At 36.7% G+C, this 12,127-nt stretch overlaps 1 protein-coding gene across 4 annotated transcripts in view; it reads right to left on the bottom strand.

Moving 5' to 3' along the window:
• kcnh1a (potassium voltage-gated channel, subfamily H (eag-related), member 1a) overlaps positions 1-6,179 on the bottom strand; it is a 111,152-nt gene extending 104,973 nt beyond the window's left edge. For 2 of the 4 annotated variants that reach the window (XM_049464121.1, XM_049464122.1), the window contains exons 1-2: positions 5,915-6,179; positions 1,997-2,023 (exon numbers count right to left, since the gene is read on the bottom strand). In XM_049464121.1, coding sequence (XP_049320078.1) covers positions 1,997-2,023; positions 5,915-5,987 — 100 coding nt within the window. In that variant the 5' untranslated portion in view covers positions 5,988-6,179. The remainder of the gene's footprint in view (positions 1-1,996; positions 2,024-5,914) is intronic. The other 2 variants (XM_049464123.1, XM_049464124.1) reach the window with 1 other exon arrangement.
• Positions 6,180-12,127: the final 5,948 nt, after the last annotated feature.

Raw genomic sequence — 12,127 nt, 5'->3', positions numbered from 1 at the left:
ACTATTCATACAAAGAAAAATAGTTGACATACTCAGCAGTAGCCCTAAATGTAAGCGTTTTATGAGTGACATTATTAGCCGATAATGCAGTGTAACCGAAGCTCTCCATGTATTACTCCGCCACATACAGGTAACCTATTAACGATGCAGCGTTTACAAGCCAAATACAAACCCATTGTCATTATACACCACTGGGAGTTGCTGGATCCCATAGGAACAGAAATGCCATGTCTCCAATAGGCAACGCAGACAAAGACACGGCCTCACAAATAAATAAGCCAGGAGATTCAAAAATACGCATTATTACTCTCTTTATCAGCCACGAATTTCAAGTTAATTATTAAAATAAAGGCTAATAATATAGGGTTAATATAGGGTATTTTAAGCTGAATGTAGGGTGGACTCTTGTAATTCCACGGGTCTTGCCGCTGGGTGGCGCCGAAGTAAACAAAACTTTAATCTTTAAAAAAAATAAATTCTTTCAGTCAGACGAGCACTGGATTTCTCGTGTATTATTGCTTAAATGCACTGTTATTAACTGGTATCACAAGCAATGCTAATCTAAAACAATGCTAATAATAATAGCTGATATCTAAATGTCTAGCTGGAATGCAGTCAGCTCAAGTGGGATGTCATTCCCAGCTCCAACACCAGACGTCTGAGGTAATAGAATGTAGCATTTATCCTCCAAGCGGTTAGCTGGAACTTGCTCCTCGTTTTTGGTCTGCTAATTGGTGTTAGCTTAGCCACCCAGCTACATCTCCAAAAAACACAGGACACGTTTTATTTTTGCTCTCTTTCTCTCTCTCCAGCAACATCTATAATCTCTACCTCATCAGGTTTGATTCACTGCTTTTTAAACTTTTGCCAGCAGTGGTTTAGTTAGCCACAGCTAATGCTAACAGCACACATGTTTAGCATTTAGCAGTTGTTTTGACATTAACATTAAACTGGTCTGTAGCTCTGAGAATGCTTAGCTATACAAGCTACAGAAACTAAGTTCTATAAATGATCTTACTGTCATTTTAAGAACATTTTGGTCACAAATATAATAATAATAATGATAATATACCAGCAAATATAATACATAATAAAATAATACACATTACTTAGCCTCAGGTAAAATCTTAACTCTGTAACTATGTAAGAAAGTGCTGTTATTGTCAATGCATTAGTGATTGTGCAACTGGCTACAATACTGATGTTTTCACTCATTCCTACTTTAATAAAAAATCATAATTAATGGAAGCAAGGTCAGCTAAAATGATTATTATCATAATTATCGTGACAGGTCTACGTAGAACGAGTAGAACAAATGCTTATGGGCAAAGAAAGGTTTAAAACAGGTTTGAATGTGTGATATAAATACAATTTACGAGCATGTAAAGCGGGAGTGTTTTGTTTAAAAGCAGAAAAAGAGGGTTTTTTTGTGATGGTTGATGGTTCTCAAACACACACTACATGCCTCTTCTACTCTAGAACTAACTCACCACACACAGCACTACCAACACCACCACCACCACCACCACCACCACTACCACTATGGAGAAGAAAAAAACAAAAGGAATAAAAAGATAACGTTCCATGCCAACGTTTGTTATTTTACAACACTTTCCCAGACCTCTAAGCGCCATCCCTCTTAGAAAGACTAGTGCTGAACTGGTCTCTGTTTCCATTGTGAGTTTTGCTATGAGCTTTTGGACAAGATGTTTTTTATCTCCGCTTTAATGAATCATTGATGGTCTGGAACCCGTACAGGAGACAAGAGAACTAATGAGCAGGACTCTGAAACGGTCCGGTCTGTCCGTTTGTAAATTAACAGAAATTGGTATAGAACATCTGGTTAGTTAATGTAGAGGTGGGGAAGAGCGGGAGAGGCAAAGACTGGATAAGATAGAGAGATAGAGAGAGAGAAAAAGAGAAACAGACAGAGACAGAGAGAGAGAGACAGACAGAGAGAGTCAGGGTGTTCTCCAAGTGGGCATGAGGGCTGTACCTGTCTGTCTATGTGATAATGTCCAAACTGAAAAACAGAAAAAAGGTTACAGCATCACACTCGATTCCTGAAAACACACTCGTTCCCACTGGAGCCTGGTGGGACTGCATGTCATTTATTAATAGTAGTGTTACTTTTAGATTTGCTCGAACCCAGAATCATCACATTTATACAGCGACTCAATGATGCACAGTATATTTAGAAATATTCCCTACTGAGTTCCTATGGCAAGCTTATATTATTATACCAGGTTTACGCTGTACAAGGAATGGAATCTTAGTCATCTCACAATGTGTGAGACTGCCTGAAGACATGGCTACCTCACACCGTATGACTGTCTCAAAACATGGGTACCTCACACTGTATAACTACCTGTACACTGTATAAGACATGGCTATATGATTGTATCAAGATTTATACTGTATATGACTGCCTGATAACATAGGTTAATCACACTGTATGGCTGCCCCAAAACATGCTTTTCCACAGTGTATAAATGCCTCAAAACATGCTTACCTCACACTGTAAGACTTCCTCAAGACATAGGTACCTCACACTGTAAGACTGCCTGAAGACATGCTTACTTCACACTGTAAGACTGCCTCAAGACATAGGTACCTCACACTGTGTGACTGTCTGAAGGCATGGTTACCTTACATTGTATGACCACCTCAAGACATAGGTACCTCACACTGTGTGACTGTCTGAAGGCATGGTTCCCTTACACTGTATGACCACCTCAAGACATGGTTACCTTACACTGTATGACCACCTGAAGACATAGGCACCTCACACTGTATGACTGCCTCAAGACATAGGTACCTCACACTGTGTGACTGTCTGAAGGCATGGTTACCTTACACTGTATGACCACCTGAAGACATAGGTACCTCACACTGTGTGACTGTCTGAAGGCATGGTTTCCTTACACTGTATGACCACCTGAAGACATAGGTACCTCACACTGTGTGACTGTCTGAAGGCATGGTTTCCTTACACTGTATGACCACCTCAAGACATAGGTACCTCACACTGTGTGACTGTCTGAAGACATGCTTACCTCACACTGTATGACCACCTGAAGACATAGGTACCTCACACTGTGTGACTGTCTGAAGGCATGGTTTCCTTACACTGTATGACCACCTCAAGACATAGGTCCCTCACACTGTAAGACTGCCTGAAGACATGCTTACCTCACACTGTATGACTGCCTCAAGACATAGGTACCTCACACTGTGTGACTGTCTGAAGGCATGGTTACCTTACACTGTATGACTACCTGAAGACATGGGTACAACCACTTCTCATTGTAAACAACAGTCACAGACATCCCTACCTCACACAGTACAGCTGCCTCAGGTCATGGCTCCCTCATACTGTCTCCCGACACACTTAAACTAAATGACTTTACACTGAACTTTTGCCTCAAGACATGGCAACCTCACACTGTATGACTTCCTCAATAAACATATTTCAAGAAATGGGCACATTGCATTACTGCATTAAGACATCCATCACACACTGTATGACTGCCTCAAGTCTTGGCTACTCAAGACTGTACTACTCTACTACCTCAAGGCCTAGCTACCCCACACTGTTTGACAAGCTCAAGATATAGATACCTCACACTGTTCTACTGTCTTAAAGCATGGCTACCCAACACTGTACCTCAAAATCTAAATCACCTGATTTAGTCCTGATTTAGCTATTTTCAATTCACAGCATTGTACAGCGTAAACCTGTGGAAGAATGTTTACTATAAAAACTCCAGATCCCATTAGAACAGATGTAGGTAAACGTAAATACAGTAAAAGTAAAACAAATTCTTCATTCAGAAGAAAGTAGTTCTGAAGATCAAAACTTAATTTTGAATCTTGGTTCCAGATTTCTCCTAGACGTCCCCAGCCAGGTGTTGATATGATGATAAGTGTAAATAATAACAGACTCCAATAGGAGAGCTCTGGAGATATTTTAATAAACAGTGAAGTAAAATTTACGCCTTTTTTACGTGAGTATTATATTCTGTATATAAAGAGTTCCTTTGCAAAAACAGATAAAGGAATGTTTAAAGACAGACAGACCATAGACACCATACTATAATTTAGCCTCCACCTTTAACCAATCCGTGCAGTGAACAAACACACATACACACTAGTGAGTACACCCAGAAGACACACACAGTGATTTTGTGAGAACACGTGCCCGGAGTGGTTGGCAGCCAATGCTGCAGCGCCTAGGGAGGGTCTTGGGTCTGCTAAGGCACCCCTGCCTGAATAGCACAGAATAGCACTGTTTAATCTGCATCTGTTTTTGCAAATTAATTATTTATATATTGATTCTAATATTAGTATTTACCGGGCATTTAAACACTATGTGGCAGAATATGAGACAGGGCTTTTTGAATTGGGATTTCCCATTAAAAGGACAATGAAGTCCACGACTTAAAGGTTTGTCCATATATCTCGATATTTTAGGGTTTTTTTTGCGACTGATATTCTTGTGGATATGACAAAAAATTACATAAAAGAACAGTTTTAATGTTTTATTTTTGGTACAAACAGCAAAAAGTTGTACCCTGATGGCCCATATGACCATAAAATAATATCACCATATTTCAGGGTGTTTATGCAACAACGATAATCAATATATTTAACAATACTATAGCGTATGATACGAAATGGCACTGTCCTAATGACCAAGCTTAGTCTCTGTCCTGCCTAGAGGGATTAAGCCTAGTTTTGGACTACACAGCATTTTAAATGGAGATTTCCAATTGAATAGAAAATATAGACTATACTCAGATAAGATGAACAGAAGCCTGGACACATAGAACATATTTTTTTGGAATATATGTACTTCAAACAACTGAAGTAAATTAAGTAAAATATTTATATATGTTTTTTTCTGAAGACATTTTATATATATAACTTTTTGTTGTGTATATACAGCTCTGGAAAAAAATACAAGACCACTTAAAAATGATGAGTTTCTTTGATTTTACCAAGTTGAAAACCTCTGGAGTATAATCCAGAGGAAGATGGATGATTACAAGCCATCAAACCAAACTGAACTGCTTGAATTTTTGCTCCAGGAAAACCAGGGAAAAAAGGGTTATTCCACCAAATATTGATTTATCAACTCTTAAACCTTTATGAATATGAACTTGTTTTCTTTGCATTGTTTGAGGTCTGAAAGCTCTGCATCTTTTTTGTTATTTCAGCTATTTCTAATTTTCTGCAAATAAATGCTCTAAATGACAATATTTTATACAGACAATTACAAATCCTTTTCATATAAAAAATCAGGTTTCAAGTAAAAAAAGTCAAATTTGTGTAAAAATGTTATAGTTACAGTTTGATAAATATGGAGTAATTAGTATTATTGGTTAAATATAATGAGTTTGGAGTATAATTTGTTTGTTTAAAACGTAGATAAACACTTAAAACTAAAGATAAAGCTTATTTAACTTTTTACTCATTATCTGATCTGAGATCTGCTACCTGGTTATGTAATAACAGGATTTTAGCTAATGTAGTTACAGTAAACAGGATTATTTTAACCTAGGAGACTCCTGTCATGTTTTATTGTTATAAGACTCCCATTGTTTTAATGTAATACGCTACACACTGTAGCCTAATCACAGCACGCGAGCTGATTACAGGAATTACAGCCTGTAAATGTAATTAAACGCATTAAGCTAAATGACTGGCTGTACCAATTTTAACTCTCTGAGACTGAAAACATCATAATTATCATTATCAGTTCAGTAAAAAAGCCCCCCAGGTGATCAACATAACCCCCCACCCCCTGCTGTCCATCTCCTCTCCCCCCCTCACCCCCTAAAAAAGTTCTGCAGCCCCCCAGCCTGGGGACGCTCAGAGCGGGGAGCCCCGGCCGGCCGCCTAGGCTCCTTACCGTTAGACCTCCGCACGATGTTCTCCAGGAAAGTGTTCTGCGGGGCCACCAGACCCCGGCGGCCGCCCGCCATGGCTCCTCGGTCGGGCAGGCGAGCAGCTCCTCAGCGCTGATCCTCTCCAGCTCGGATCCAGCAGCAGCAGCAGCAGCACCGGGGCTCTACTCTCCTCCTCCGGCAGCCGAGGAGGAGAGACCATGCGCGCGCGCGCGCACACACACACACACACACACACACACACACACACACACACACACACACACACACGCCTCCCACGGGTGTCTCGGTTGATAAGAGGGCGCCACCTACATGATAAAATTGGTAATGAAGGGTTCCCTAAAACGAAATCGATTTTTAAAAAATAGAATTAATCCAAATTCTGCGATTATTCGTGATTTTACCAAATAAATATTTTTTTTATAGTCACCACATTTTGTTGTGTTGTTTTTTTTTTTTTTTTAGCTCACCAAGACAACAATTAAAATAACAAATACATTTATAAAATCAGTAAATATCTATATTCTCACTCACACGTAAAGTTATTTTTTCCATCACTAATACATTAAAACATTTGGACACACCTTAAATTCTGTTTTTTATTATTTTTAAATTATCTGCATTGTACTTTAATAATCATTCAAAGTATGAAGAAAAAACATATGGAATTATTTAGTAAACAAAAAATAATTTTAAAATATTTTTTATTTATTTTAGATTATTTAAAGTAGTACCTCTGCGTATTCTATTCATATATCCTGTACTGTTGTCTTGCAGCATAAAATTATATTATTTTTATTTGTTACTAATATTAATACTATTATTTGTAGGAAGCATATTTAATCTAAAAGCATTGTGAGTGTAGATTCAGAGTCCCAACCATTCAAAACATTTAAATAATCACTGATTCATTGTCAGAATTTCAACATTACTAATAATTAGTTTTTTTAAAGTTGTTTTTCCATAATCAGCAATAAAAGGTGTATTGCAACCAAAAAATGAATCTTTATTAAATATTCTTTGCTTTCAGACTCGATTGTTCAAACCTGCTAAAATGTATTGGTAACACTGGAAACTGCTGGGCAACGTAGTGACTGCCTCGAGCTTACTGACTGCATGGATCTCTGACACCATCTGGTGGATCATACAAAACCACACAAAATCATGCAGCACTGTGGGCTTTCTTTACATTAAAAATATTTACATTAAAATATGGTGTATTTTATACAATTCATTTTCAAAAGAGTCTTTCTTTTGCTCTTAAATAATTTCCAAAAAAAAAAAAGATTTTAAATATAATGATAATAAATAAACAGGGAATATATATACAAGGGAAGAAACTAGAAATAAACAAGGAAATAAACTATAAACAATAAATAAACGAGAAACAAGGGACTAAGGCTTTAGCAGACAAGGAAACACTGAGAAAAGCTTATAAACACAGAGAGAGACAAACGACAGGTGAAGGTGCAAAGACCGACAAAGGACAAGTGACAGAGGAGGGCTATTTATAGTAACATGAAAACACTAGAAGTGGAAACACCGGGGAAGGGGCGGAGCTACAAATGAGACACGTGGTGGAAAATTACTAAGACAGGGGACACAGAGGAGCAGGGGTCACGTGGGAACAACACACAAGCAAGAGAACAGACAAAACAGGGCGAGGACTTGACAAGTTCGCATATTTCTAAGACACACTACACTGAAACCATATTGCCTGGCTTATTCACTTACTTTTTTCACTTTTTATTTCTGGTCATACCTGCATCCTTCCTGTGATAGCAAGCTCAAGCTCCACGACATGTTTGCTCTGCCATGTCAACTCTTGGTCCAACATGTTTTCATTAAATGGCAGTTTTGTCTAGAATTGTTCACCCTTTTGTGCAGCTTGCCATCACAGGGTGACGCATGCATAATTTAAAATCTTATATTTTTTTTTTTTTGGAAATGATTTAAGGGCAAAAGGCACATTATTGTAAAAATGATTCTTATAAAACACACCATATTTTAATGTTACTGTAAAGCAGAGGTGGAAAGTAATGAATTACATTTACTCAAGTTACTGTAATTGAGTAGATTTTATATTTTAGTCATTTGTAATTGTAGTTTTTAAAATAGGTAATTTTACTTTTACTCAAGTAAATTTTGACACAAGGAATCTATTTTGCTACATTTGAAAATCCCCCATTAGTAAAATATTAAATGCTGGGGAAAAAAAACAATTGTCTGAATAAAAAAAAAAAAATCGTCGTGGACGCGCTGGCGCATGGATGCTCGTGTGTGGAATAACGAGGCAATAACGTCCTCATGCAATACAAACTGTGCCCTGCAGGACAGAACTGTCAGCTTTCAAAACTTCCACATCAAACCTGCTAAAGCATGTGGTGGTAAGTATTTTTATCATTAAACAATCTGCTTAAATATAAAAAAAAAACATGTAAATAGCAGTAAAAGCACAGCAATTGCAAGTTAAAATATAACAATGAACTATAAAACTATAAGTACATTTTAAATTGAGTACTTTTTTACTTTTACTCAAGTAGATTTTTTTAGATGGGTACTTTTATTTTTACTTGAGTAGAAGTTTAGCAAAGTAAAGATACTTTTATTTAATTACAATTTTTCTGTACTTTTTCCACGTCTGCTGTAAAGTTACTTCAGTAAAGATTTGGAAAACCCACAGTGCTGGACGATTTTGTATGGTTATGTATAAACCACCAGATGGTGTCAGAGATCCATGCAGTCAGTAAGCTTGAGGACAGTCACTGCCTTCCCCAGATGTTTTTTTTATTGTTACCAGTTCATATTTACCAAAGTTTAAACTCTCCACAAGAGCTTTAATAACAGTGACGGAAAGCTCCTAATAATAGAAGAATATTTTCTTTTCTTTTTTTTATGGTTAAAACTTAATGAACTTAATGTTAAGCGATTTAGTTTTAATCAAAAAGAGAGAGAGGGCTGGTTTAGAAATGTTTTGTTTGTGAATAAAAAAATTGTAAATTGTAATTGAAAGTATAGTATAAAATTTACACACTGACAATCACGCTGTCTACTGTTCCCTGGTCCAATGAAGGTAATTTAAAAACCAGGACATTTTCTCACTTTCTGACAGGACGTGAAATACGGACATGTCCCGGTAAATACGGACGTTTGGTCACCCTACATTATAGTGTGAAACATATGGTAGGTAAAATGTAAGGTGGTTTAAAAAATGGGAAAATATTATTCCAGTATCACACTGAAAAATAATGCACAAAGGTTTTAGACTTCACTGCGTATATCTTATATAACCAAGAGAGCCAAGAGAGTAAAACAGGTTCTGATTTCTGAAAGTTAAAGATTAGTTCCCAATTATTACATGAAAATAACCCTGATTATTTCTGCAATCATTTTCAACATTTATTATTTTATTATTATAACAAACCCAACACGCAGATGAGAGTAGAGGCTGTGAAAGAAGCTTGGAATGAAGATAATGGATCTGTATCTCCTGCACACATAAAACAGCATCTGTGTCATTCATTACAGACCAGACGAACCCAACTGAACTGCTGCCCATGCTGTTCCATACAGAACTGAATGGATTTGGCACTGGATCATTTCTGCAGATCCTTTGACCAGCCAAGATTCTCACTGACTTTGCGCATGTTTCTTTGAGCAACAAGTTCTGATTCTGAGAGAATGCTCAGTAGAACAAGCACCCCTTAACAGTCTATTTTTAGGCCTTGTTTAGGAATAAATCTATACTGATGAGCGTGGTGGTCTGAAAATCTTGAAAACGGTGTTCAGGTAAATTTCTGGCATGTTTCTATCTTGGTGGCTAGAAATACAGGTGCGCCACTAACTGAATAAAATCTTGAAAACAGTGAACAGTCAGCCACCCAATCAAATCTTAGTTATACAGAAGCGTCATGTGTGTTGTGTACACCCCTGCTCATTACACACACAAATAAACGTGCTGCAGAGCGCAAATTCAGCTTTTACCTCAACAATAAACAGAATAAAAAACCTTTACAGCTCGAATCACCCATGATTAATTACATGAATTAGTACATGCCTTTTATGCATTTCGAACCAAGCAAAGGCATGCTTTTTGCACCTTCATGATACCAAAGACACACTAAATCCAGCTGCAAGATGTGCAATTGACAGGTGAGCTATAGATTGCTAAAATAGCGGACAACTTGTTGGTGTCCCCTGACAGAAATGTATCCATCTAGTGAGGAACATTTTCTAACTTATATTGCATTTAATTTGGTTTAATTTGGTTTATTTTGAGAATTTCCATCAATTTCTTAAGCATGTGGGCTTAAACAACCCTGCCTAACCACCTAACATTTTGCGTATCCAAATGTTTGAAGTGCTTCTTTCTATCAGTTTCACTCAGGAATTGTAAAGGTAAAAAACGTTTACATGTCTTTTGAAGATCAAATCATTTTCTACTATTTTGATTACTCAGCATAACAGATTTTTAAACAGTTGCCATTGAACTTGTTTGAACTTTTGCATGCCACTGTAGATGTACAGAGATGCTTGAGGAATAATGAATAGCAGTTTTATATAGTTTTATCTCTGTATTAAGTGTTGGTAAGATAATGGAACTAGTCTGGACAAGGTCAAGGTCAGTTGTGTATCAGATGTGTATCAGGTGGGTGACGTAAAATCAACTGATAAAGCAATCAATTTTTTTACTGTTTTAATCAGTGTTATTGACCCCCGATTGTTCACTTACCAGACAGGAATCTTCTAAACGCCGGTCTGATAGAAGCAGTATGGAAATGTTCTTTCTAATGCAGCTGTCCTCTCCAGAAGTCTGGCTGGAGAGGGGACAAAATATTGTATTTAGTGGTATCACTTTCTTTCTCACAACCATCCCTGCAATGTCTAATATATTCATTCTGAAAACAGAGTGGTCTCGCCATAACAGCTTTTGATGCTTACTTAAGAAGCCCCTGTGCTGCTAATAGTGCTGATACAAGAGTTACTGCAAACATGAAGAAATCAGAACAGTTTTCATGCATTTTAGGATGCAGAGCTTTCAGACCTCAAATAATGCAGAAAACAAGTTCATATTCATAAGGTTTTAAAAGTTCAGAAATCAATATTTGGTGGAATAATCCTGGTTTTTAATCACAGTTTTCATGCATCTTGGCATCATGTTCTCCTCCACCAGTCTTACACACTGCTTTTGGAGTTTATGCCATAAGTTTATGCCACTCCTGGTGCAAAAATTCAATCAGTTCAGCTTGGTTTGACGGCTTGTGATCATCCATCTTCCTCTTGATTATATTGCAGAGTTTTTTTAATTTGGTAAAATCAAATAAACTCATTGTTTTTAAGGTGGACTTTTATTTTTTTTCCAGAGCTATATATATTTCCCTGAAATATTCAAATACTTTCAAAGTTTCTGTGTATTTCAGTGGCTATAATTAGTCATTCCCTCATCAAAATGGGGGATTATGCTTATAGTGTATGTCACAGGGTTCAGTCCTATATTATCAGAATCTCAAAAGGGCTGCTGTAAGAAAGCAGTGATTTAAAGCACATCACTTCAGGTTAGTTTTAACAAAGAACACACTTCTTATCTGTATACATTTACTGTAAGAAGATCCAGAAGAGACCACTTCAGTTTTTGAATCAGTTTCAGAAAATGAGAGATGGCTGAAATAACAAAAAAGATGCAGAGCTTTCAGACCTTAAATAATGCAAAAAAAAAAAAAAAACACGTTTATATTCATAAATTTTGATCATCCAACTTCCTCTTGATTATATTCCAAAGGTTTTCAATTTGGTAAAATCAAAGAAACTTGAACATTTTTAAGTGGTCTTTTATTTTTTATAATAAGTATATATTCAAATATTTAATATTATATATTAAGAGTATCAATTTACATAAAAGTATATAATTACATAATTAATTTGTCATTATTATATAATCCATTGAGATTAATACAAGCACAATCCTTTATTACATTATGACTTTGAATTTGCAGGACTTCATTCTTGCCTTGACCCGTTATATCAGTATCAGCTGAGGGCATAAAGGTGAAGCTGTAAAATTATTTAATGGCCATCATTAGATTTTCCCCTCAGCCTAATTCAGGTATATGTGATATGTAACACATATACACAGAGAGGGCGGGTCTGAGATCTACAGTATTTATAGTGGGACAGTGGCCAGTGTGGGAGTAGTACAGGTACCCAGGTGAGTCCCGTTT

This window comes from Astyanax mexicanus, chromosome 14, assembly GCF_023375975.1.
Source record: "Astyanax mexicanus isolate ESR-SI-001 chromosome 14, AstMex3_surface, whole genome shotgun sequence".
NCBI lineage: Eukaryota > Metazoa > Chordata > Actinopteri > Characiformes > Acestrorhamphidae > Astyanax > Astyanax mexicanus.
The sequence above is the reverse complement of the archived record's forward strand: the minus strand, read 5'-3'. Positions and strand labels throughout refer to the sequence as shown.